Source organism: Urocampus carinirostris, chromosome 1, assembly GCF_059441175.1.
Source record: "Urocampus carinirostris isolate Australia breed hairy pipefish chromosome 1, RoL_Ucar_1.0, whole genome shotgun sequence".
NCBI lineage: Eukaryota > Metazoa > Chordata > Actinopteri > Syngnathiformes > Syngnathidae > Urocampus > Urocampus carinirostris.
In genome coordinates this window covers 34,382,709-34,410,028 of record NC_142349.1, presented here as the reverse complement: position 1 = coordinate 34,410,028, position 27,320 = coordinate 34,382,709, and the positions used below count along the sequence as shown (strand labels likewise).

Below are 27,320 nucleotides of genomic sequence, written 5' to 3'. Positions count from 1 at the left end.
TTAATGTCCTAGTACATAGATATTTACATTAACTAATTACAAAACATATATTTTTTAAACATAATAAACAATTGTTTAATGTAAGTGTTATTTTGTGAGTGCTAATTCAGCTTTTCCAAGTAAATGTATAACTGATTAATATTTGAAAATGCAACAGTGGAACTTCCACTTGCCCTTTTCTTCATCTTTTTCTTTATTGGTCCATTTGTTCCGTTAAACTTCCCCTACAAAAGTGTCAGGAAGTACTCTTGCACCTTAGAATTCTTAGAGTTCACACTCAAGCAGCACAAAAGGTAAGAGACACATTTTTTAATCTTCAATTATTTCATCAAATGTTTTTTACATTATAGCATTAAAATATAAAATGAATGTCACAGGTCTAAATGGGGATTCATTAATAAGGAATTTTCTCAATATGTTATTGTATTTAACTCAGCTGCATGTATTCCTATAAAGGAAAATATACCTTATGCATAAAATGGCAAAACATTCTGAGCTACACATTTCGTAGCTACTTAATTTGTCAATTTTGATTCCAGTTCGAATGCAATACACTATTAACAAGTATTACCATATATTTTAACAGTGTGGGAATTTTTTTTTACAAAATATTTCATACTAACTTGATATGGGCACGCACAGATGCCAAGTATCCATATGGGTCCTTATATTTGGGACGGTGGCTGCAATTGTGTGGCCATTGTTGGATTAAGACGTGAAATTCTATTATTTTTTTATTGGCTTTATTATCTTGCCATCTTAGATAAATATATTTGGTTGGGATTTATAAGGGTGTTTATTCAATATCAGTCATTTTGGGGGCAAAGTAGAAAATCTTACGTACGAGTGGTATCATAACCACGTATCGTATTGATGACTATTCCAAAAACTTCAATATATGGGTCTGATAAAAGTGATATTGGTTATCCCTGATACTGGCCACGAGTTGCATTGGGACGCGGTGGTCTGGAAAACGTTTTTTTTTTAATTGTAAATTCCTCACTTTCACTTTCAGCCTAATACTGAAGGTTCCCAATACCTTGTCTTTTGAATTAACGATCATGATTTTTCAATGTAAGAGAATTTATATTGTTTTATATATATATTTATTGTTAAACCAAGATGAGTATACAAATTCTAAAAGCAAGATATAAAAGCGTTTTTCTGACGTTTGTAACCTGGCGACATGATGCAACACAAGCTCGACCAACCATATTTTACATCCTCGTTGTCCTTTAAGGCTCAATAAAATCCAACGTTTTAGTTGAGAATTTGCTAGAACACCACACAAAAATCAAGTCTAATCTAAACCTAAACTCTTCAGTTTAATTTTATTCTACTCCGTCCACATTTCTCTGCTGAGGACACCCTCTTCAACTTTTGAACTTTTGAGTCCACTTAAATTTAAGAGATTTTGACAAATATAGATGTTAAACTGTAGTTTTCATTGAAGTAGGCTGAGAAGAATTATCTCAAGCCCAAAACGTAAAGCATTATGTTCGGGTTGGGCCAGGTTTCTCTTTAAATAAATGTTTATGAAAAGATATACTACACACACATCACAGTGCGCAGAAGCGTTTTGAGTCTGTATACGGTTTGGCCACAAGAGACCGTGGTCCACAAAAAAACAGAAGTTGCCTCATCACAACACATACTGTACTTTTCTTGCAATGCAAACTCTTTGTCTTTCTTCCTCTCTCTCTCTCTCTCGCTAGATTCTTAAGGACTGCTGTGGTTTTCCAATTTTCAACCCCTTCAAAATGACGAACAGCCTTAAGATTTTCCACTCAACTCTTAAAAAAAATCTGTCAATGATGGAAAAAAGTCGGTTAATGTAACCTCTGCTGACACAGAAATATAAAAGATGTAAATGTTTATACAGTATTGCTTAACTTGGATTTTGTTCCAATAGACAGGCTTAAGTTTGTAATCATAAATCACCTATACTCCTGCAGAGTCCTCCAAGATAAAAACATTACATTTCACGTTTGCTCCGGGCTCAGTACTGCAAATCAAGTCAATTGTTGAGACTCGGGCTTAATACTAGCCAGTCTGGGTCTGGTCGGGCTGGATTTTTTTAGGCCCGATCTTACCTTTAAGTAGGCTCGCAATGAACAAATCAGACGAAAAAGATTCCAATCAATCTTTTGTGGTCTGTATTAATGACTAGAATGTCAGATCAAGGAGAGACAACGTTTGAGCCCTCGGGTTCCGAGTTTTTGGTTCAGCCTCTTCCGCCACCTTACGAAGAACCGGTGCAGCAAGAGCCACCGCCCTACTCCATCGATTTGTTGGAGGACGCTGAGCCCAAAGGAGAAATGGCAGAATGTGACGGGACAGGGGGCGAACAGTCATGCCCCGAAACTAAATCGGAGGCTCAACCAGAGGACGTCCCGCTGGCGGAGACCTCGGCTTTCGAGGACAAGACGGTCAGAAGGGCGTTTGTTCGCAAGGTCGGTGCCTGGCTAAAAAAAGATGGAGAAACAGAGAAATACAGGCTCGAAGTGTATCTGTACCTAAAGAATATTGTTTTCAATTAAATTATGCTATTTTATATTTTTACATTTAAGCTTTTGCAATGTGTTTTCCATCCAGGTATTCAGCATCCTGACCTTACAGCTAGTTTTCACTTTCGGCGTGGTGTCTCTGTTCACCTTCTCCCCGGTGGTGAAAAGGGCTGTTCAGAAGAACATTTGGGTCTACATAAGCTCCTTCTTAATTTTCGCCGTGGTCTGCATCACCCTCAACTGTGCCAAGTCCCTTCGGCGCAAATACCCATGGAACATAATTGGTCTGGTGGGTGGTCCCCTAAACATGAAATATGAACTATCATACAGTATAAACATGTCTTTTTAAAAAATACTCGTACGTTGAGAAATTTGTTTTCATTTTGCATTACACCGAGTTTTATAGGATTGCGGAATTTGTTTCCGCCTCAAATTGGGGTTACAAGGGGTTTCCCTACAGGGTTCTGAAGTAAGGATTTCACCCCAAAAACTAGGTTTAAACGCCTTCCCAGCCAGGGTTTTGAAACGGGTTTTCTACCCCATATTAGGGGTTTAAACCCTTTCTAGGGTTTTTAACAAGTGTTTCGAAGTAGGGTTTTGGCTCAGATTAAAGTTTTATAATGTTTTAGGGTTTCCAGTTAGGGTTTTGAAGGGGGGTGTTTCGGCCCTAAATCAGGGGTTTGAAAGCTTTCCGGGGTTGACATCTCGGGTTTTGGCGATGTAGTTTTAAAGCATTCCCTGGGGTTTCAAGCAAGAGTTTTAAAGTAGGGATTGTCACAAAAAGGGGTTCAAAAGCCTTTCTACAGTTTCCAGCTAGGGTTTCAAAGTAAGGATTAGGCCCCAAATTAGGGTTTTAAAGCCTTTCTATGGTCTCCAGCTGGGGCTTTGAAGTGTCGTTTTAGCTCTAAATTGGCGGTTTGAAGCGTTTCTAATAGTCCTGCCATACACACAATAACCAATACAATAACAAATAATCTGGTATGAATATAGGAGACCAAAATAACATATTTTACTTGATTATGCCCACCTAAATGAGTTTCAGTTTAAAAAAAAAAATCAATATTTTGCCCAAAAATTAGAATCATGTCAGAAATGTTGATCGCCATTTCTAGCCAGACGCCAATGGTAGTGTCCAAGTAAACAAAGCTATTCATTAAGGTTGGTGTCCAAAGCATAAGTTGCTTAAGCTAGGTACTAAGTGTAGTTGCCTAAAAGGCTATGCGCTAATACGAATGCAAAAAGAAACTAATTTAAATAGAAGTTGTGACTGTGTCATGGCAAAAATGAACTGACTTGAGGCCTGTAGCTACTGGCAATGGATTCTGGCGCTTCATCACTTTTGCTGCTGCTGGATCTTAGTACTGCTTTTGACACAGTGCACCACAATTTCCTACTAGAACGGTTGGAAAAATGGATTGGTCTCTCAGGAACCGTCCTCTCGTAGTTCAGATCCTACCTCTCAGATAGGACGCACTGTGTTAAATATGGTGAAATGACATCTGAGCCCTTTAATGTTACCTGCGGTGTTCCGCAGGGTTCAGTGCTTGGCCCCCTTCTTTTCAGCATTTACATGCTTCCATTAGGTGATATTATTCGCAAGTACAATATCAGCTTCCACTGCTACGCAGACGACACTCAACTATATCTTCCCTTGGAAGAATCTCCCACACTAAACTGTGGAAATTTGGAGGCCTGCCTCATTGAGATAAAAGAGTGGATGTCACTCAATTTCTTGCGTCTTAACTCTGAAAAGACCGAAATGTTAGTCATTGGTCCATCTAAATGCCGTGATATACAGTATTCTCAAAAACTGCTGTGAACATTGACAAATGTCACATCACACAGAGTGACTCAGTTAAAAATTTAAGTGTCATATTTGACCCTGATCTATCCTTTGAAATGCATGTAAAGAAAATTACTAGAACCGATTTCTTCCATCTTCGTAACATTGCTAAAATCCGTTCAATACTGTCTCAGTCTGATGCGGAAATTATAATTCATGCGTTTGTTACCTCCCGTCTCGATTACTGTAATGCACTACTCTCTGGTCTCCCGAAGTCTAGAATCAAGTCTCTTCAGCTGGTACAAAATGCCGCAGCGAGGCTTTTAACTAGGACAAAAAAGAACGATCACATAACACCGATTTTGGCTAAGCTGCATTGGCTCCCAGTTAGCCTTAGATGTGATTTCAAGGTTCTCTTAGTATTGTACAAAATCATACATGGACTTGCTCCCTCTTATCTTTCAGATCTGATTTGCCCCTACGTCCCGGTCCGAAGCCTACGATCTGAGAGTGCCGGTCTTCTGGTGATCCCAAGAGCAAAGAAGTGTTCTGCTGGTTCGAGAGTGTTCTCCATCCGGGCACCGGTGCTGTGGAATGCTCTTCCCCCTGAGATCCGATCTGCAACCTCAGTGGAAATGTTTAAATCTAAACTTAAAACTCACTTCTACTCCATAGCATATGAATAACCTACTCTTCTCTTCGGCTGAAAAATAGTCTGTGTAATATAGTGTAATAATCTGTGAAGCCCTTTGAGACTCTTCGTGATTTAGGGCTATACAAATAAAAATGACTTGACTTGACTTAACAAACTCTAATCAAATAACTTACCCAAAACTGTAGCGGTGCTGTGCTAGCATGAGTAAACCAGTGTGTGCGGCAGAAACTAAGGAAACAAAGTCAGGTCTAGTTTAGTCGTGTTTATTTGTATAGCCCTTACTCACAAAAAAAATCTCAAAGAGCTGTAAAGCATAGTATTCCACAGCACCAGAGCCTGAATTGAGAACACTCTCAAACCCGATGAATTCTCCTTGGCTCTTGGAATCATATTCCAAGCGAAGTCAATTTTGATTCCAGTTCAAATGCAATACAATATTCACAAGTATTACCATATATTTTAACAGTGTGGGAACATTTTTTTTACAAAATATTTCATACTAACTTGATATGGGCACGCACAGATGATATAAGAGGGCAAGTCCATGCAAAAATCACATCTTAAACTGACAGGGAGCCAGTGCAGGTAAGCTAAAATCCGGGTAATGTGATCAAACTTTCTTTTTATTCTTCCTTCCTTCGCGAGTTCCACTCACATCCAGGTAACGAGATGAGATAAAACAAGCGCTGGAGGAGCAGTTCAGTTGAGGTTTTTATGGAATTAAAACAAATAAAATAGATAAAGCAACATTCTGGGCTTGGGTATACAGAACAAGATTGTGTGGTTTCACAAGTGAGGATGGTTGTCAATTATTCCTATACAAAAGGGGAAGAATACAGTGGGCTATGATGAAAAGGGAACATAAGTCAGTGGGAAGTCCCCAAAGTTCCAGCTTCACACCAGTCATTTTTCAGACGGTTTCTGGCCAACTCGGACTAAACCTAAGGACTCCTAACAAAAAAAAAACAACAACATATCCCTGTTTTTTAATATGTCTCTTATTTTTACATGCCAGACAAGTTACCAGCTGGTTCAAGTAGATTCTCAGAAAACAAACAAGACCAAACATTTATAATGGGCACAATTCGAAGGCTTTGCAATTGGGCAAATAGTTCAGAGGTGTGGCCACCAATCTCTGAGTCCATCCATTTCGGGGAAGAAAAAAAACAAAAACTGAATCGGGTGTGAATTGGGTGGTGCCTATTTAAGGATGATTAATCCAGAATAGGTTGAACATGCATTTGAGGAAAATGGGTCTTTCAAGACATTGCTCTGAAGATAGGCGTTCTTTGATTAAAAAGTTGATTGGAGAGGGAAGAACCTCTAAAGAGGTGGAAAAATTGTTGTCTATTCAGCTAAAATGATCTCAAATGGGTAGAAAAAACAGCGACACGTGGAAGAAAACATAAGACAACTTTTAAAATGGACCAGAAAATAACCAGAATGGCAAATGCTCAGCCAATGACCAGCTCCAGGACGATCAAACACAGTCTGCAGTTACCTGTAAGTGCTGTGACTGTTAGAACACGTCTGTGTGAAGCAAATTTATTTTCAAGAATCCCATGCAAAATCTCTTTGTTTAAAAAAAGGCATGTGCAGAAGAGGTTACAATTTGCCAAAGAACACATCAATTGGGCCATGCAACTAAATATTAGAAATGCAAAATCCTGCCTTTTTGGGGAAAATATAAAATAGTTTTAAGTTTGTACAGTCAACAGTAGTCACTGCTTTTTTTAACACACCTCTTTGAACTATTTGCCCAATTGCACAACCTTCGGAGCATGCCCATTATTATAATTGCTGGGTTTTGTTTGTTTTCTGACAATATACCTGCACATACTGGTAACTTGTTTGGCATGTAACAATGAAAATAGACTAAAAAATCAGTAAACTTGTGAGGAAAGCGAGCTCTGTTGTGGGCACAAAGCTGGACAGCCTGACAACAGTAGATGAGAGACGGGCACTGGAAAAACTGCGGTCAATCATGGACAATTCATCACATCGACTACACAGCATTATCTCCAGACAGAAGAGCAGCTTCAGCGACAGACTGCTGTCAAAGTCTTGTACCACGGACAGACTGAGGAGATCTTTTCTTCCTCATGCCATGAGGCTATTTAACTGCACCCGTTGGAGTAAAAGCCCACATTAAACCACACCCCCCACATTGCATATTACCGTATTTTTATAGCAGTGTGTATTCTGTGTAGAACTATCTAGATACTCTATATAACACGCTACATTGGGTATTAACACATCACATTTGGGATTTGTGTATTGTATTCTTTTTGCTTTATTATTGTTTTGTTCTCCAGCGCAGGGATGCTGCTGGAAGTGTGAATTTCCCTGCGGGAATGAATAAAGTATCTATCTATCTATCTAAAACCTGAAATATCCTGGTTAGTTAAATTGCACTGCTATTATTTTGTACAACAGTATATTAAAGCAAATCCCAATATTTATAACAAATCAATATGTATTATTTAGTTTCAATGCACATTGAAGGCAAGTTTTCAAATCAATGTGTTTTTTGGCCTATCCTCAGGCCATCGTGACACTGAGCCTGTCATACGTGGTAGGCACCATGGCCTCCTACCATGACACCCGCGCCGTCATCATCACCATGGCCACCACCTTGGTTATCTCCCTCACGATCATCGCCTTCTCGGCTCAGGTCAGATTTGACGCTGGACATCATCATTTCTAACAATACCTCATACTGATAGGACAAATACATTCACAGACACGCTATGATTTCTCCTGCTGCTATGGCCTCCTGCTCATCCTAGCGGTAGACTTACTGATGTTCGGTGTGTTCAGCGGTTTCTACTACTTGTACATACCCCAGGTTTGCTACGGCTGCTTGGGTGCCCTAGTGTACGCTTTGGTAAGCAGAAACATCTTCCTTCATGTATCATTGAAGGGTTAATATCCTGGTTTCAAATTTAGACGTAGGGTTTAAAGCAGGGCTGTCAAACTCATTTTAGCTCAGGGGCCACATGGTAAAAAAAACACTGTCATTGGGACTGGACTAGTAAATTCATGGCATAAAAAGTGTGCTTTAGCTCAGGGATGTCAAACTCATTTTCACGGAGAGCCGCATAAGCATAATGGCTGCCTTGAAAAGGCTTGATGTAACTTATAAACCAGTGTGCCGGGGTACACTAGTGCCGTGAGACCTTGTCTAGTGTGCCGCTGGAATTTGCCCAATTTTATCTTACAAGAAAAATCAGGCCATTATTCAGTATTTTTGCTATCTTCAGACGAGGAGCTGTAATAGTCATCCATATCAGTTGGTGGCAATATTTTGATATACTTTTTATATACTTATATGCTCATGAGGTAGCACAGTACATTTAATAACTTAATTTGTTTAACAGAGCGGTTTAAGATTGCACTGTAAAAAATAAAAACAAATAAAGCACATCATACTTTTTTATTTGAAGTATTATTTTCTTCTTTTTATAGACTAATTACCTACTTATGAGGTAGTACAGTGAAAATATTTGACATAACTTCATTTTCAAGGGACGGTGTGCCTCGGAACTTTTTCACAAATAAAAATGTACCTTGGTTCAAAAAGGGTTGAAAAACACTGCACTCAACAATATGTAATACATTTCAGAATTTCAAATACTGGTACATTTAAAATAGGGTAGAGTCAGGTTTCTTTCAAGACAGGCCTTCAAATAAGGGGTTAAAGACAGACGCTTCAAATCAGAATTTAGGTTTAAAAGATTTTCAAATCTACATCTTTGGTTTTAGGCTTCAAATTATTCTTTAAGATTAAGTCCTGGGTTTTAAAGACAATGTTAAGGATTACTGTTAATGATTCAAAAGAGTCGTTATTCCTGTATGGAAATTTGATCTTTATGGTTTTAAGTACAACTTGTATTGTTGTTGGAAGTGGAAAATAAGATGTGTTCCGATGTGCCGTCACCTTCCTTGCTCAGTTCCTGATGTGCGACGTCCAGCTGATGATGGGAGCGATGAACCACCGTCTGGACCCTGAAGAGTATGTCAGTGCTGCTCTCATCATTTACCTGGATATCATGCTCATCTTCATTTACCTGATGGGGAAGCACTGAAGCCTTCACCTGCGCCCTAACCCTGCTTTCCGTTCCGTTTCTTAAAAGTTATTAGAGCAATGGTCAATGCTTCACAAGAGGCGTTTTGTGGCTCTGGAGGAGAAATTGCCCAATTTGTTTGACAACAAAAAGCATGCAAATGAAATTTTTACATTTAAATTGATAATTTTTTCCTTGCAAAGTTTTAGGATTTCAAGATCGGATTATGGTTTAAATCATGTGTTGAGGTTTTAAACTAAAATTAGTGTTTCAAGCCAAATTATTATTAATTATTTTACAATCTTAGGTTTTAAGAACAAAATAGGTTGAAATATAAGGTAAAGGAATTTCTGTGAGTACCAACAGAAGGTACAAGTATCAGTGCCTATGGAAGACATATATTGATGCATGAGTACCGGCAAAGCAATCACCAACTAGAAATGAGATGAACAATAAATTAACATTAATTTCAGGTGTTTTTATAGACTGGTGGGATTAGTGTCTGAGATGAATAACTTCATAAAATGTGGGTATGAGTATCTGTGGCTATTTAAAAAAGGTGTATTGAACATATCAAGTTTTAAACTTGAGCTAGCTTTTCAAGGTTCTAAAATTTGATAATGCTTGTAAAATGTATATAAATATATTTTTAGAATAGCTTTAAAGGGACATTTTGTATTATTTACTGCACCCTAGTGGTAAAAAAATCCTACTAAATAATTAACAATATTAATTTGAATAACAGCAAAAATACCTAAGATATAATTTACACGCATCTTTTTAAACACTCGTAGACAAATTTGTATTTGACATAACATGAGGCTCACCTACATGATTGTCTGCCATCTTGCTGCAACAAGTACCCTAAAAACCTCGTTAAAGACTGCAAAAAAATGAGAAAAAAATGGTGCTGTTTTGTCACTTTGAGTCTTTGTCGTTTGTATTAGCTACATAGATCAGCTACATAGCCTGAGACAAACTAAACAGTGCATAACACCATCAGAGAGCAGATTGGACCCGACAAAGTACTGTTGTTTCAACTGTGGGCAGACGAAAACTGCAGTTGTATGGACATATCGTAAGATCATCAGGACTGGTCAGAAAGAGCTGGGCTGACAACATCAAGGAATGGACTAGTGCCAACTTTGCCACAACTTCAAAAAAGCCAGGAATTGTTAAAAATGGAGAAAGCTGTCCAGAGTTGTGTTTTCAGTGGTGACCTGACGACCCGGCCAATTAAGGGATCAGTGAACCGTGAAGTTTGTATTAATCCTTGTTCTTTGTCGCATTTGTTTTCAGTTGCAGTACACAATAGAGCAACATCTAGTGGTCAAATGTTACACAGTGTCCCTTTAAGAATGATTTGAGGCATCATAATGTGTTCTCAAATATAGGTTAGGCTTTCCAGATGGGATTGGGGTTAAAATCAAGGATTTACATTTCCAGTTTCCATTGTGTGGACAATATTGATGATAAAAAAATGTTGGGCAAAAAAAATACGCACTTCTGTTTGAATGCAATGTTTCATCACATACATGTAAAGAAACACATCAAAATAATAATAATAATAACACAAATTGACCATTTTCTCACCTTTAATATTTACCTACAGTACATGAGATTTAATATGCATATTTTCAATTAAAATTTGGACTGAATTATTGTGACATTCCTTAATTTGAGGCACGTAAACAAGCAGTACAATGTTCTAGGCATGCCATGTCAAACTGAATCCCAAAAGGGCCGGAGCTCTGTAGGTTTCCTTTTCCTCACACACCAGATCATTTTCTAGCTCTGCCAGAGTAAAAATCAGTTTGATATGATTTAACTGCGTTTAACGAGGGGAAATCTCTAAAACTTGCAGACCTGCTGCCTTCGAGGACCGTATTCTGTTCTAGGCCAACATAACAATGTCCCATCGCACACGTTCTGACAAGTTACCACAGGGAGGCATACTTGAAGTTGACCCTCAGCAGGTACCTCATCCGTGTCTGGGCTGGGTTGTACACAATGTACTCGTTGTACAGGAGCGAATAAGCTCCGCCCTTAGATGACTTGGCCGCAATCTGTGTCGTTTTGATTCCAGGACCCATCGGAACTGTTACGCCATTGCTGAGAAATGTTGAACAGTAAACAGATGGGTTTGTTGCATTCATTTCTCAAGAAAAGGAACTAAGATATTGGTTCTATTTGGCCCATAAAATAGCACTTACAGATCGACAAAATTCTGAGGATCGGGTCCTGTCAGACCGATACCCTTGGTACTGTGTTTTCCCGCTGGCAGGTTATTAGCATTGTAATCTGCGTCCAGAAGCTCGTTACAATCTCCGAGGGCGACCTGCACACACAGAACGCACAGGTGTAAGAGACCATTCATACAAAAGCGGGAACATTTGCAAAGACGAGATGGATACCTCACAGAGAAGCAGGAGTCCGACTTTGTTGTGATTTCTGGCAAAACAGTAGTTAGCGCTCTTGGATGACATGTCGGCAAAGTAGATGCCTTTGCCAAACTGAAACAAAAACAATTTTAAGGTAAGAACAACTAAAAACAAGCACCTCTACTAAGGTAAGACAATCCTGACACCATATTGTACACATCAATAGATGAAGCTTCGTTAAGGCAGGGGTTGGCAACCCAAAATGTTGAAAGAGCCATCCATCCATCCATTATATTCACCGCTTATCCTCAGGAGGATCGCAGGAAGTGCTGGAGCCCATCTTGGGGCAGTGGGCAGGGGACATCCTAAACCGGTTGCCAGCTAGTCGCAGAGCACATTTGTTTATTTAATTGTATTTTTCTGACAAATCTGCTCATTTATTTAAGATTTTCATTACAATTAAACAGATAGAAAAACTAATTTAAAAAAAAAATGCTTGGTGTGGTGTCGACTGTGTTTACTTTATTCTGGTCACAAGGAGCCACTCCATCACAGATACGTTCCATTCTAAATTTAAAAACAATGGAACAATGAAACAAAAAAAGTCCAAAAAAATAAACAAAGGAATGCACGGGAAAACATGAATAGGATAGGCACTATAGATGATCAAACCATATTTGTATTTTTATAAGTCACAACCTTGTTTAAGTTTTTAGATAGATAGATAGATACTTTATTCATCCCCGAAGGGAAATTCACATTTCCAGCAGCATCCCTTAGCTGAGAACAATACAATAATAAAGCAAAAAGAATACAACGTATAAATACCCAGTGTGACGTGCAAATGCCCACTGTAGCGTGTTATATAGAATAACTAAATAGTGCTACACAGAATACATATTGCAATAAGATTCGGTAATATGCAATGTAGGTGGTGTGGTTTACTGTGGGCTTTTACTCTGCCAGGTAGAGTTAAAGAGCCTCAAGGCATGAGGAAGAAAAGATCTCTTCAGTCTGTCTGTAGTACAAGACAGTGACAGCAGTCTGTCGCTGAAACTGCTCTTCTGTCTGGAGATAATGCTGTGTAGTGGATGCGATGGAATGTCCATGATTTATTATCATATTGCCAAACCTAATTTCCTGGGCTTGGCCAGAAGTCATTTATTTCATGACATTTTAAAACAGAATCTATCAAAATTGTCTAGATGTATTTTGGGAACCCTTTGTATAGACAAATTTAAACTAACAACGACAAAAACTATTTGTACATAGTTTGAATAATGAATTATGTATATATATATAAAAGAAATACAATTAAGAAGTTTAAGTTTAAAAATGTCCATATTTTGAAAAAAAAAACCAAAAAAAAAACAACAACAAAACAAACAAACCAAAAAAAACTTTTGATTTGGTGCCTACTTTAGATGCCACTAGAGCAGGGGTCATTGAGTTTTTTAAAGCTTAAAACTACTTTTTATTACAGATTGATGCAAAAGGCTACCGTTTTGATAAGACATTTCTAAAATAACTTGCGTTTTTACCATGTTGTTACTGTGTTATTAACAGGTTTTTAAAACGAAGTTCAGTCAACCAACAAAAAAATCATGTCCATTAGAAATCAAATTTTCGAGAAAATAATGATGACCCATCACTAGTGAACTATTTTTAGACCCTCTCCGGGGCTATTCAGGTGTTTTTAAGGGGCTACTTGGTGTTGCCGGCACCACGTTGAAGACCCTTGCACTAAAGTGAGCCCACCTACCACTCTGAGAATCACTAGATCATAACCATTCCCAATTTTAACAAATGTCTCAACAAAATACTCAGACCAGTTTTTCCTACCATGTAACCTGTGACGGGAGCTTCTGGGGGTGCCACTCTGAGCCCCTGGCTGAGGATACCCACCCAGTTGGAGAGACGAGATCCGTGCCACAGCAGCATTCTGGCATATTAGAAATAAAGAAGAAGTAAAATACGTTACGTGGTAGTAAAATGCAAGCATTTCCCCCTCTTGTTGTGCCATCCAGACCTGTTGTGAATGTTTGACAAGAAGTGGCTACTCTCGCCATCGCGTTCCACAGCAAAGATGTCTAAAACACTCATGGTGTAGTCGCTGTGCGTGGAGGCGTGCGTAGACTGCAAATACTTTTCAATCACCTTCAATCACATAAAAACGAACACATTTAGAGTTAAAAAAATTAACAGAACCATGGTGGAAAATCGTCCCAGCTCAAATTGTGGACCTTGTACTCTTCGCATAGCGAGTCCAGGGGCTCAAGCAGGCAGTTGAGGGAGCGGTAGTGGCGGTCCATAGGATGCTCGTCGTGGCCGTCGCCACCACTCTCAACCATTTTCACTGCAATTTGGATGTCGCTGAGGGTCTGAACAGGTAGAGGTTAATAAAAAATAAACAATTTGAAAAATGTTGTTTTAATTAGAAAAAAAAAAAAATAGAAGTGGTGTCCGCAACTTGAAATTTTGCTACTCTCTGCCGCCATCTCCTGGCTTAAAATCATGGTCGCAGCTTAAGCCAGCTCATTCAATAACTAATAAACTTTATTTTAATCGTTTTTGGGGTTTGGGTTGGTGTTTGGACTTTATTTGAAACAGGCCTTTTCTTACTTTGATCATTGTCAGAATGCACCAAAAGAAAAACCCAGGAACAAGCATAAATCACCCTCCACCCCTCAGCCCCCGTTCCCACATCCAAATGTGTTGTGAGTCCTGGCACAGCATTGCTAAAAGTAAGGTTTACAATGACAACAGTGTTATTGTCCCATCAGGATGCAATTTAAAGTATGCACTCCCATTGACCGCTATAAGCATCATTGGCATTTTTTTATGGTGCCCACCCAACATACATTGAAAGCGCAGCGGTTTGGGAAGGATTAACCTCATGTGGGTCGCCGTCATAAGGTTCCTCTTTTTTCCTCATGCTGTTTTTTTTAGTCTTTCTTTGCCTGTCACATACATATGATATCAGGGTATATAGTAACTACGTTAGCTGTTGGCTTGTCTCTGTGATTAAGTGCTATACAAATGAGTTACCTAACTTAATCTTAAAACCTTTCACTCATCAAATGTGACTCTTAGTAATAGAAAAATTGGCATTATTTTAACACCGATTTCAAAGTGTTACCTCCAACAACTCAATCTTCTTTTTAAGTTCATCTTCTGTCTGAATGAGTGGTGGCTTTTTTAACCTTGGGGAAGAGACAACAGGTAAAGGTTTTAAAATGCATACTGGCAATCTGTTTAAATAAGCAACCTTTTAAGTTTTAATTTCTGAAAAGAAATGATAACATAGAAAATCTTGTAACGCGTAGAAGTGTTTTCCGAAAAAGGAAAAACAAAGACTGTGGACATTACTGTAGCAAGGTGAGTTGTGTTACCAGGCTCTTACTATCATAAAATTGCATTTTGCGCACCCAAAGTCATGGGGGATTCGAGTGTAGAACTGATTGCAAGCATCCACTAAATCACGGCCGCCATTTTTCCTCTTCAGGCATGCCTCAATCCTCTTGAGAGCAGTGTAGCCGGCACTTATCTGCTCAACGGTTAGCTTGCCTAGAGTAGAACACAAAAGAACATAAGAGAAGTGTGCAGAATATGTAGAATAAATTTGGAATAAATGCAATCTAGGGTGCCCTTGTTACTTTGTGGTTCTGTTTTGCAGATCTATTGTACAGTAAGTGCCAAAAGTAAGTACATCTGTCATATTTCTGCAGAGATTTCATTTTAATGTTTAATAGAACATCACAGAAGAAACGTAATTTGACACAGTCAAAAGAGGTATGTAAACAATGGCCATGGCTTACTGGTAAAATTTCTCCTGGTCTGATGGGACAAAGATGAATTAATTCGGCTCAGATGGTGTGAAGCATGTGTGGTGCCAACCAGGTGAGGAGTACAAACATGTTTGTGTTGTACCTTAAGTCAAGCATGGTGTTGGGAATGTCTAGGTTTGGGGCTACATGAGTGCAACTGGACTCGGGGAGTTGGATTTCATTAAGGGAAACACAAACTCAAGTATGTTGTGTGAAAAACTAGAGCAGAGAATAATTCCCTCCCTCCAGAAACTAGGTCGCAGAGCAGTGTTCCAGCATGACAATTACCCCTAACAAACAAACATCTTAGATGACGAGGGCTTTTCTAAATTGTCTAAGGGTAAAGGGGGTGGACTGGCCAAGCATGTCTCCAGATATAAACCCAATAGAACATCTTTGGGGCATCCTCAATCGGAAGGTGGAGAAGCACAAGATCTTGAATATGCCCCACTTTAGTCATGTTGTCATGGAGGAGTGAAAAGGCATTTCACTGACAATTTGTGAGGCTCTTGGTGAAATCCATGCCCAGGAGGATTAAGGCAGTTCCTCAAAATCATGGTGTCCACACAAAATATTGACACTTCAGGAACTTTCATTCAGGGTGTATTCACTTTTGTTACCATGGGTTTGGATACTAATGGCTATATTTTGAGTTTTTGGGAGGAAAAATAAACTTACACTGCTATATAATCAAAGCAAAATTTTTCCAGTGTTGTTCAATTAAACATTATGAGAAAATCTCTGCAGAAATGTGAGGGGTGTATTCACTTTTGTGACTCACTGTATACTTCTATTTGTGTCAATTTGTGATATTTGCAACATAGTTTCTTGCGAACATAGAGCAAATCAGGATTAAAAATCAACTGTAACTAGCTCGATTTTAATATTTTTTGTTGTTATTTCAGATGCGCAAAAGAAATTTGCATTAACAGGAACGTAAACATTGTCAATGTTGCATTAGACAGAGATTTTTTGGGGCACAGTTATACACAGGTAGACTATTAACTATGAAATAAATATGATTAATCTTTATTCACTACTTTAATCACTTGACTAAATTAGTCATTTAAATTTATTGCATATCAAACCAATAATAGCCTTTTAAAGTAAAAGCCTAATTTACCATTGGATCGGACAACAAAATTCACACATTCCCTTTAGTTGTTCAGTGTTTTTTTCAGACTGACCTAGAGGAGCCTTGCGAGTGTCAAACTTCATCTCCAGTACTACCTCCTCCATGGCTTTTATGTTACATATAAGCTCAAGCAGAGATTGGACCTTCATGTTCAGTTTTGAGGCCTTCTTGGGCGCTTTGGGGATTGCAAGAGTTTGTGTTTCCTCCTGCACATAGGAATAAGGCGACAAACAATCTAGCATATATATATATATATATATATATATATATATATATATATATATATATATATATATATATATATGTATATGTGTTAATAAAAATAGCGGTAATGTTTTTAGAAATACAAATATTATATGTCTTGGATCGATATAAAAATATCTAAAAATATACATAGTGGTGAATAGTAATGTAAACACTCGGCTTCCATGGGATTATTACAGCTTAAGCAGGTTAAATTCCAAACTTTTTTTTAAATGCCTTTCGAAATAAATTTTTTAAAAGGCGACAATTTATTTTTTTAATTTAAGACATTTTAATGCTAATTCCAGCACGGCTGCGCAGTGGTTAGCGCGTGTGCGGCACAGTTCTTAGGTCGTGGAAACCTCATGCGTGGGTTCAAATCCAGCTACCGGCTTTACTGTGCGGAGTTTGTATGTTCTCCCCGTGCTTGCGTGGGTTTCCTCCGGGCACTCCGGTTTCCTCCCACATTCCAAAGACATGCATTTCAGGTGGATTGGCCGGTCCAAATTGTCCCAAGGTGTGAATGGGCGAGTGAGTTGTCTGTCCCTGTGTGCCCTGCGATTGGCTGGCAACCAGTTCAGGGTGTCCCCTGCCAACTGCCCGATGATTCTGGGATGGGCTCCAGCACCCCTGCGACTCCTACTGAGGATAAGCGGTGCAGCTAATGAGATGAGATGAGATAATGCCAATTCAGGCCTTATGTTTAGAATAATGAATTCAACGCCGTTTAAGAATTTTCAAGGATTCACAGGAACCCTATTCCATATTCAAGCATTTTATTACTTCATCTGATTTTTTGTTTGTTTCATGCTGAAAAACTATGTACGTAGTTCTGTATATAAAAATTATGTAAAATTAGTAAATAATAAATGAAATACAGACCAAATAGACGGAAAAGTTAGAAAAAAAAAAGAAACAAAAGCATAAATAAAAATAAGACAAACAAGATTTTATTTGAAAAAAAGAGAGAAATACATAAGTAAGGAATGTACAGTAACCTTAATGCCTGAAAAAATATAATAAAGAAAAATACCTTGGAACTTGTGCTGTAGTCTACATGGACCATGTCATACTTTCCTTCAACCTTCTCAAACATGGCCCTGTGCTCCCACTCATTTTTGGTCTTGTCTAGGAACCTCAAGCAAAACAAACAATTTCAGTTAAGGAAAGTAAATAATAGAGCTTGCTGACCATTCAGCCAACATCTTACTTCTTCTTAAAGATTTCTTTAGCTTTCGGCAGATCCCCTCCGCAGGAAGTTAGGCTTGACTGACCCACTTTGCCAACTGGGGGCACCAAAGAGTTGGTTTCAAAATGGAAAACGAAACAAATCAAAGAAGCCACAAGGGACTCACCTCTGCCCCACCTCATCCAAACACTGAACACCTTGGACGCATCATCCTCTAGCAGCTGGATCAGGTAGTATTTGTTGTTGTTGAATTGAAGGTTGGTCTGAAAAAAAAATACAAATCAAAATATGGCTTCTGTGCACACCTTCAAATAAAGCAATGATACAATATACTGAACCTGGTTCATCATCACGTCATAGACATCTGTTCCTTCACAATAAACGTGAGCCTTTAGAAACACAAACACAGTTGTGGAAGTAAGAGTCCACAGCATCTCAGTTGAAAATGTTGGAGACAAGAGCACTACCTTCCCAAGCTTTGCTTTGCATTCCGTGTCCACGGGAGCTTTTCCCTTCATTACAACGGTCTTCACAACTTCTGGAAAATGAAAGACACCTTGCATTTGTTTATATAAATGTCAGGTGCTTTATTGGAATGCAATGTTTCCCATATCATATAAAACTCTAGCGGCCGCAGGGGTTTAATTTATCCCTGCCAGTGTCTCAAACTTGTACTACAAATAAACAAATAAATATTGAAATTATATATATATAATGTATATATATATAATATATATATAATATATAAATTAATAATTATAGAATTTGTTTTTGTTGATAAAATAATCATTTTGTACTTAAAACGCCTAACACAAATTGAAAGCCATGCACATGGTCGCATTTATAATGATAAAGTAGGTAGGTAGAAATACTTTGCATGTAGAGAAAGGTTTGCACATGCAGCACTACGAATCCACTTGTTATGAGTTGATTTTGTGATTGTTGGTAAGTGATTAAATACACCATGGTGGCTGTGTCTCCCATTGAGTGCGCCAGGTGTGTCACACACCTTCATTCAGTGTCTCTTCCTTCAGTCTCTTGTCTGTGATACTGTCCTGGCTCTTGCCACGTTTCCTCTTGCTATTAATCTGCTGATTCTTGTTCTCTTCTGCTTCATGTTTGTCTGCTACAGAACCCCCGTTGGTAACGTTGGGGTCTGCCACAGTGTCATCGCAACCTGCTGAAAATATACAACAGTCAGATTGAGAATTCTAATCAATGTACTGGTAAACCAATAATTAAAGGTTTTTTTTTATAGGAGGGGTCAAAGATGAAGCGACACTCATTTTACCACAAAGGGAATAGGATATTTTTAGAAACTTTTAACATTAGCGGAGGGAGTTTAACTTGTTTGCTTGCTGATACAATTAACAAAAGCCTAACTCTCTATACACCTTCACTTTCTTTTGCTGGCCATCTGCGGATTTTTCTCTTGTACTTAGTAGCAGGGTTGATCTGAACCATCTTCTTCAGGTCTATCTGGTAGACGAATCCTGATACCAAAGTCAGGGACACACCAGTTTTCCCCGAGGTAATGGCAGAGTCCAACAGGGCACAGTCAGATGGAGAGTAATCCTCCCATTGGCCTTCATCACCCAGCCACTGCCACACTCCTGACATGGCACACAACACCTTAGTTAGCCAGGTATGGAATCATTATTGATTTCTTAATTACATAACATGGCAAGAAGTGTTTTCACTTAGTGTTACTTGATGACATATGGCAAGAATATACAGGCAAGAAACCAGGGATTTAAATTTCTAAATTATGTAGATACAGTACAGTTGTTTTTCATTTTACAGTCACTTTAAACATCACCGCACACAGAAAAAAGGGAAGATGTTTCATTTTTAAATTTGTTAGGAAGTTTTACCATTGTATAACGGTTAATGTTTTGTGTTCTTCAAAGTCTCCTGTTCAAATCTAGGATTAAAACACACTTCTATTATCTCACTTATGAATGGACTATATTTCCTGTTGACAATATCTGTGTAATGTTTGTTATTGCAAAATCCATTGCAGCCTGGTCATACTGGATGAGGGATTACCTCATGTGCAGTCTCTTCTGAAGGTTTCTTCATTTTCCTCATGTTGGGGGTTTTGAGTTTTTCCTTGCCCTCATGTAGGTTTTAGATCAGGGGATGGTGTGATAAATTTGCAATAATCTGTGGTTTGTGCAGCCCTTTGAGACTCCCTGTGATTAAGGGCTAAACAGATAAACATGACTTGACTTATAAAAGTATTATTTTTTTTAGAGTTAGCTTGACTTTTGGGATGCCTGTTAGACGACTGAATATATAATATTCATGGAAAGCATTTCAGACAAAAAAATAATCTAATTTAGGGAACCTAATAATGAACCTTCGGGCAATGAACGACCAGAGGTACCTAAACTGAAACATAATCTAGGCCCTAGAGGTGTCAAACTCGTTTTAACTCGGGGGCCACACGATAGAACAAACATTCTGTCGGGGACCGGACTAGTAGATTAAAGAGAAAGAAAAAGAGAGATAAAGAAATAAGAGAAAGAGGGAGGGAAAAGAAGAGAGGGCGAGACAAAGAAAAAAAGAGAGAGAGGGAGAGAGTGTGAGAAACTTAAGATAATAAGTCGTGATAGAGGGGGACAGAAAGGAAGAGGAAGAAAGTAATCCAAAGAGAAATAGAAAGACAGAAGGAGAGAAAAGAGAAAAGAAAGTGTGAAGGGTATGAAGAGAGAAAGAGAAGAGAAAAAGAAAAAAGTAAGTTAGAGAGGTTAAAACACAGAAAGAGAGAAAGAGACAAAGAGCAACAAAGGAAGAGAAAAAGAGACAGAGAGAGTGAAAGAGACAGAGTGGGAGAAAATGGGTGGAAAAGAGAGAGAGAGAGAAATAAATACAAGTACAGTGTCTTTGTGAGAGGCACCTAGCTTTGGCAACATCAAGTTGACATATTTCAACCTGCAGCTTGTTTTTTTCTTGCGATTAAATCCATTAGCGGGCCTGATCTGTGATCTAGGGCGTACATTTTATGGTGTTAAGTTACATACTTATTTTGTGAGTTAGTTTGGATTTATTAGGGTGTCATAATTATGGTACAAAAGCGTCATTAGTTAGGAAAAGTATATCTACCTAACCATATTAGTGTGATGTATGGAATAAATGAAAAGGCGCGAACAATCAGTTCTTTAACAATAGCAGGTATTTGTGCCACAAGAGAGCTCAAGCTTTGAATTCACCACGGCGGTCGCATGATTCGTTCAGTAAAGCCTACAACAGAACGTTCACCTTTATCATGTTGTTTGGCTTCATTTTCCAACACTGTTCTGCTTCTCAAATTTCTTGTAGAACGCTTCATGGAGGTGGTGAAACCGTTCACTACTAACAACAATAATAAGACTGTTTATTATCAAAAACAATAGTTTAACACAGCAGATCCTAAACAAGACTCGTTCAATTAAAGTGGGAGGGAAAACTTTTACTTCCTGGTCAGTCGTCCGGTCAAGTCAGGGGTCGTATATAAAAAATAGTTTTGTTCGCAAAATAAATAAACTGCTGTTGTTAGTTTGTTTTCACATTTGATCAATAATACCAGTCAAATATATAAGTATATAATTGACGAAGTCGTAATGAAATAAATAAAGCCGGGGCAATGTTACAGAACGGGACAGCGTTCCGATAGACACCCGGAACTAAACCCACAATGAACAATAGTTCCACCTCACTCGGAGTTATTTTGTCAACGCACTACGGAAGCGTGCGCTATCCAAAGTGTCGCTTCAAATTAAATTGTAATTGATTAGTTAAATGTGGGCTAAATCGTAAATATGGCGACACAGAGCTACATTTCTTGCGTCTTTTGCCAGCGGGCGAGTCTTGTGAGGATGATAGCAGCAAGCAGGGTGAGGTCACTATCATGGACAATATCATTGAACGCACCATCGTTAAAAGCCAATGCGACCGCTGTTTTTTATGTGCATCTGTTATTTCAATTATATAAGCAGTTTACTTTTCAATATGTGTTTGACTCTAGTATTCAAAATTTGACCGAAAAGTTCCCCACTGACACACAACGCATACATTTACATTTAATCTAATGCACCAATATATCATACTTCAGTGTTTCACAACCTATTTTGAGCCATGGAACATTTTTTCCTATCAAAATGTCTCGAGGCACATGTTCAACCAAGTACAGACACTTTTTTCACGTTTGTTTTAAGCTTAAATTATGTTGCCTGATTTAAAAGTCCTGTATACAGTTTTTATGATCTCCATGGCTCAGGAGCAAACAGTGATTATTGATTTTGGTTAAAAAAAGTTGCTTTAATTACGGATTTTACTACACGTTTATCCTGTTTTCAATTTTTACTATATTTTGATCTTGATTTAATAAAAGATAAAACAATACTTAAAATGAGCAACTTTATATGCCAGAGGAACCAAAACCCATTTTACTTGGTTCTAATCCATCCATCAATTTTGCGCACCGCTTATCCTCACAAGGGTCCCGGAGTGCTGGAGCCCCCCCCTTTTATCTTTGGGCAGTGGGCAGGGGACACCCTGAACTGGTTGCCAGCCATTTGCAGTGGTTCTAACTTATTCCATGTTGTTTTTCTTTTTGTTTTGTTAGTTTTTTGGAAGATTAAGATTATAACTGAAATCAGCAAAATTATGAGCAAGGTTTTATTTTATTTTGTTATTTTTAGTAACACCTTCTGATATAGATGAATGTTTTCTTTACTCGGCTGAAAAGTGGAGCAAAGCAAAGATATTTGCTTGTTTGCAAAGATATAATCGTGAAATTTCCTGCAGCACATTTTTACAAGGTCTCACAGCACACGAGTGTGCCGCGGCACACTAATAAAAAAACACTGTCCTAATTCACCAGAGATGTTGTTATGTTTGATTTGAAAATGTTATCCCCAGAGCTTAAACACTGCAGCAAAGCTCCAGCCCAAAGTTGACTTCCTCAAAGGAGAGCCACACAAACGCCACCCGGGTGTAACCCACCTCAAAACCCTGCGTCTGCCCGATGAACTCCTGTTGGCTGCCCGCTCCATTATCCACAGTAAATCTCAGATGTGTTTTGCTACCATGATTTCCTATTGAAGAGAGTATCACATTAACTTTGTTTATAACCCCCTTTTTGGGTAGGGTAATGATTTTTTTTTGAGATGGGAAGATTTTTTCCCGACATTCGTTTTTTGCATTCATTACTAGGATCTCAGGTGAACAATCTTACTGATCGTGCTCGCAAGCTCACAAATTTCCTGTGGAGCCGAAAGCGAGCTGTGGAGGATTTGGCAGTGAGGAAAAAAGCCATGAGTCTCGAGAAGGAACTGTGGAAGAAAGCCATGGAGAAAGGATCAGGTAGGTAATATATATATATATATATATATATATATATATATATATATATATATAAAATGTGTGTGTGGTAATACAGGAATATTATTGTGATTTTTCTTTTGTTCACATATCAGATATAGACGAGCAATTGTTGGCAGAGCGCATCCAAAGGAGCGTGATGTCGGAACTCCGGCGGGCGTTTTATCATTGGACTCCTCTGAAGTACTTGATTTGATCCTTTTTATATTCCTTAATGGATACAATGCAAGCCACGGATTTGTGTACTCTTATCATTTACTCCATTAAGCGCATCTGTCACATTACAAGGTATGACGAGGAGCTTGGCGTGGTTTACATGGCTGCCAGGATGGCTGGAGGCTACGCTGCTGTGATGAGGGCTCTCAATGAGGTCTGGATTAAAATTACCGGGTACTTGTGCAAAGAGTAATGATTTAGTAAATGATAAATAAATTGTTTTGTCGTATTCAGATTAAGAAACGTGATCCCACCTTTGCTCCTCATTCTCTGCTGGATTTCGGTTCAGGCCTGGGAACTGTGGCCTGGTGAGTGGGCATTTTTCTCCCCTCACAGTATGAAAATACAACACAAAGTTAAACTATTCCACTTGCTTTTTATACCTCCTATATTTAATGCTAACCAACAAACAAGATTATCAGAAAACAGTTCAAAGTGAATCTCAAGTTATTCTCAAAATTGATTTTAAAGCAAAACCAAATCAAGGCTGAAAACTTGATACAACTTTCTTTTACCTCACAAATCTATTTTGGATTGTCAGCCAGTAAAATGAAAGTATTTTACATGATAAATCGCCATGTTTCTTTATCGCAATGGCTTGCTAAAATCTACAAGTTAAATGAAAATGAACCACCATTTGAAATGTTTTGTATTTTGTCATAGTTAATTTTAATTGCCTAGCTTACCCATGTAAGTAGGTTCAAATGCAAATAAATATAGAAGGGCCTTAATTCTGTATGAGTTAAAAATGTGTATTAGTTTTATAAACAGCCACTGTTTTTCAAATACAAATCCATCATTACGTTCCCCAGGGCATCCAAGGCTTACTGGTCTTCCACCCTGAAAGAGCTGGTGTGTGTGGATGCCTCAGGGTCCATGAACATTTTGGCAGAACGGCTTCTTAAAGGTAGAGAGCATGATCACCCTGCAAGTTTAGTTGATAATAGTAATGAATCTTCTAAGACTATGTGGATTTTATTGGGGTTTTTATTTTATTGGTTAGGGGACGAGGAATCGGCTGACGCTCACATCAAAGACGTTTACTTCAGGCAGTTCCTTCCTGTATCCCCCAAGGTGAGATCAAGTCTAATCTGACATGAAAGCATTTGGGTACAATAATTACTCAGCTGGAAGATGGTGCGCCACTGACCCTAACCATTTTTAGTACCCCTTCTTTACGTGGAAACAAACCATCTTATCATGAAGTTAGGTTTGGTGCCTTTTGTCGTAGCAGGGCAGTCCTTCAATTTTGTAATCAAGAGGGCAACCATTCTGGTAACTTCACTTTAGGACCAAAATATGAATCATAATTATTATGGTATGAAACAGCGGAGTAAAAATGTACGGTAGTTGGATGATTTATGTTTTTGAATTAAATAAGAAGAATTCATATGGGTGCTTTAAATCATTGAAAATGCTTGAATTTGAATGTGTTTTCAAGGAGTGACAATTGTTTAAATTTTGAGTGTATTGCTTGTGAAATTAATGCGATGTTTCACAACGAGTCATCTTACAAATGACGCCAACACCTCTCTCACTTTGCATTGCAATTGTATTTCTTCTTCCGCGTGATTAACGGCAGCACTCATTAGTTTGTATAGCATTGTCACAAGAAGCTTTATCGGCCCCTAAGGGTCGTAGCAAGAGGACAGGTGATGGCTACACCTGAACAGGGCAGTATGATTACATATCGAGTATGTAAATTTTTCATGGGCCATTTAAAAAACGAATGTAGTCTTTCCCAATGGTAAATTGTAATGGGAAGAACTTCCTGCAACTGAAAATATAAGCAACATGTTACCATCATTTTCACCTAAAACTTTGATGAGGAGAGACTTGTCTCAAAAACAAATATATTTGCAATTTACTCAAGATCTAAAAATCATATGTCTTGATAAATGCACAGGCAAAATAAAAAAACTGCATATGTAAATCACAGATACATTTATGGCTCTGCCAAATACATGATTTACGCCACCATTTTCTCTTCAAATGGTACTGGAGAAATCGCTTTGAAAGTCCTTAAAAAGTGCTTGCATTTGGCCTTGAAAATGCTGCATGAGCACTGTCTAAGGTTACAAACTCTTTTGGTACCTTGGAACTAATTTATGACTTTACCAAAAGGATAAACAGTGTTATACTTTTTTTGTTTGTGTTTTGTACTATTGTTTTCATAGATTCAGTTTGACTTGGTTGCATCAGCCTACACATTGTCAGAAATTCCCAGTGCAAAGGAGCGTGAAGAGGTGGTGGTCACATTATGGAGAAAGACTGCCTCCTACCTGGTGTGGAGCACAGAACAGAATATAATACAATAATTACAACACGGTTGTGTTGATATGATTATTTTTATTTCCCTAGGTATTAGTGGAAAACGGAACGAAAGAAGGACATCAGATGCTAATGGAGGCCCGCGACACTCTACTGAATAACAAAGACAAAATAGTCTATGATGCCAGACTGGCGTCAGTGTTTGCACCGGTATTTTTTTTAATTATTTGTAATGATAATGCATTAACTGCGATAACAGCGCACTTTTTGTACATTTAGTGTCCTCACGAAGCTACATGTCCAAAACTAAAGCTGGCATCCATCATTCCTTGTAACTTCCAGCAGGTGTACATGCCTCTTCAAGGGGTAGGTATTCAAATGCTTAACTCGGGTTAAAATATTTGGCTTCATATTGCAAACTAAGCATTATAATGATGTTTTTTTTCAGCATAATAGTCAGATGGAGAAATTCAGCTACCTGATCATGACTCGTTGCCATCCCCAAGAGGCAGATGCAGCAATAGACTGGTCCAGGCTTATAGGACCCGTGCAGGCCAGGACCAGGCATGTGCACTGCCGATTGTGTCAACCAAGTGGACACCTGGAACACATGGTAGTGACTGCAAGCAAACATGGACGGTGAGCACTCTGGGGTTCAAGTGAGGAGAGACATGACCTGCAACATAAGTACAATTAGAAATCTTTTGCTGAACAACAAAACAATTTAGTGAGGATTACAATTTATAAACCTGAACATGTGTTGTATTTAGCGTTACGAGATACCTTAATGATGGGGTTCGTCTTCTGAAGTGAATTTAAAAAGTTAAAAGAATATTTGTGTGTTAACAATGCCCAACTATGTTCAAATAGCCTTTATATTTTTTATTCCACCACCACTATCTGCTTTCATCTTACTTTTGGCAACCCTGTTGGGGACACAAAACACATTAGGAAGAAGGAATGGGGGAAATTATGTTAAGGCTTAGAAATTGTGGACTACTAGGCACATTTGTCAACTACCTTAAAATTCAGTCAATAAGGCACTCCTTATTTTAAGTGGTTCATGTTATTGTAGTCCAAGAAAATAGCTCATTATAAATTTTGGAGTTTTAGTAGTAAACTTCCCGGCATTACTAGTACTGAAATGAATATTAAAAGCATTGAATAAAAAAACGATATTTTGTCATTTTCCATTTAGAGATGTGTACCGCTGTGCCCGGAGTTGTGAATGGGGTGACCAACTTCCTCTACTTCGACAAAGTGACCACGTCAACCAAAAGGAAGGAGACAAAAGAGAACCAGCGCCTTGCTAATGTTTTAATTAAACGTGGCTACAAATTTCATATCGTGTTAACATTGCCTCATTTCTTCATCACATAACACGCACAAGCCAAACAAGTTAGCTGACCCGATGGCCAATGCTAGGGAAGTTGGCTCTGAATTGTTAAAAACATTTGGACAACAACATTTTGACAGAGCCACCAAACAGCATATGCACTGAACACGGCGCAGGACTGATCGGCCGGCGAGTCACAGATCTGCCAACGTGGCATACTCGCCTCGCAGCACACGCATTCCACTAAGAAAAAGAAACAACACATGACAAGTGCATAATTATAAGGTTTTTTTAATGAGTGTGATAAAGGCCCGGCCCAACTTAATGATTGACATCCTATGCC

General features: G+C 38.4%; 3 protein-coding genes across 4 annotated transcripts; 2 read left to right on the top strand and 1 right to left on the bottom strand.

Moving 5' to 3' along the window:
- Positions 1–269: 269 nt before the first annotated feature.
- On the top strand, positions 270–10,633 carry LOC148374432 (protein lifeguard 1). Its single transcript, XM_088336382.1, has 6 exons — positions 270–293; positions 2,171–2,453; positions 2,596–2,796; positions 7,491–7,619; positions 7,689–7,832; positions 8,899–10,633. Exons 2-6 carry the CDS (start codon positions 2,172–2,174, stop codon positions 9,031–9,033), a joined length of 891 nt encoding a protein of 296 aa, XP_088192508.1. The 5' UTR covers positions 270–293; position 2,171; the 3' UTR covers positions 9,034–10,633.
- parp2 (poly (ADP-ribose) polymerase 2) lies at positions 10,590–21,425 on the bottom strand. 2 transcript variants are annotated; one of them, XM_088336331.1, is made up of 17 exons: positions 21,052–21,425; positions 19,182–19,400; positions 18,797–18,964; positions 18,255–18,325; positions 18,126–18,176; positions 17,954–18,050; positions 17,809–17,884; positions 17,632–17,734; positions 16,408–16,561; positions 14,822–14,960; positions 14,533–14,596; positions 13,637–13,774; positions 13,423–13,550; positions 13,236–13,335; positions 11,427–11,525; positions 11,226–11,350; positions 10,590–11,124 (listed from the first exon to the last, which is right to left on the bottom strand). In XM_088336331.1, the coding sequence occupies exons 1-17, from the start codon at positions 21,119–21,121 to the stop codon at positions 10,950–10,952; spliced, it is 1,977 nt and encodes a 658-aa protein (XP_088192457.1). In that variant the 5' UTR covers positions 21,122–21,425; the 3' UTR covers positions 10,590–10,949. The 2 variants fall into 2 exon arrangements, with proteins under 2 accessions (XP_088192457.1, XP_088192448.1); XM_088336322.1 differs by having other exon boundaries at positions 18,797–18,967; positions 21,052–21,424.
- A 7-nt stretch (positions 21,426–21,432) lies between these two features.
- Positions 21,433–26,984, top strand: mettl17 (methyltransferase like 17). Its single transcript, XM_088336340.1, has 13 exons — positions 21,433–21,665; positions 22,693–22,834; positions 22,987–23,136; positions 23,250–23,337; positions 23,443–23,524; positions 23,605–23,678; positions 24,183–24,277; positions 24,374–24,444; positions 25,548–25,655; positions 25,732–25,851; positions 25,921–26,007; positions 26,090–26,280; positions 26,840–26,984. The coding sequence occupies exons 1-13, from the start codon at positions 21,591–21,593 to the stop codon at positions 26,952–26,954; spliced, it is 1,398 nt and encodes a 465-aa protein (XP_088192466.1). The 5' UTR covers positions 21,433–21,590; the 3' UTR covers positions 26,955–26,984.
- Positions 26,985–27,320: the final 336 nt, after the last annotated feature.

Excerpts from the sequence above, each read along its gene's own strand:
- parp2 (XM_088336322.1), bottom strand. The coding sequence starts at position 21,121 with ATGAAGCGTTCTACAAGAAATTTGAGAAGCAGAACAGTGTTGGAAAAT. Across the intron at positions 16,562-17,631 it reads ACTACAGCACAAGTTCCAAG|GAGGAAACACAAACTCTTGC; the intron begins GTATTTTTCTTT and ends TCCTATGTGCAG. Across the intron at positions 14,597-14,821 it reads CGAATCCCCCATGACTTTGG|GTTAAAAAAGCCACCACTCA; the intron begins GTGCGCAAAATG and ends CTCTTCCCCAAG.
- mettl17 (XM_088336340.1), top strand. The coding sequence starts at position 21,591 with ATGGCGACACAGAGCTACATTTCTTGCGTCTTTTGCCAGCGGGCGAGT. Across the intron at positions 25,656-25,731 it reads GAAAGACTGCCTCCTACCTG|GTATTAGTGGAAAACGGAAC; the intron begins GTGTGGAGCACA and ends TTATTTCCCTAG. Across the intron at positions 26,008-26,089 it reads TGTACATGCCTCTTCAAGGG|CATAATAGTCAGATGGAGAA; the intron begins GTAGGTATTCAA and ends GTTTTTTTTCAG.
- LOC148374432 (XM_088336382.1), top strand. The coding sequence starts at position 2,172 with ATGTCAGATCAAGGAGAGACAACGTTTGAGCCCTCGGGTTCCGAGTTT. Across the intron at positions 2,454-2,595 it reads GAAGGGCGTTTGTTCGCAAG|GTATTCAGCATCCTGACCTT; the intron begins GTCGGTGCCTGG and ends TTTTCCATCCAG. Across the intron at positions 7,620-7,688 it reads TCATCGCCTTCTCGGCTCAG|ACACGCTATGATTTCTCCTG; the intron begins GTCAGATTTGAC and ends ATACATTCACAG.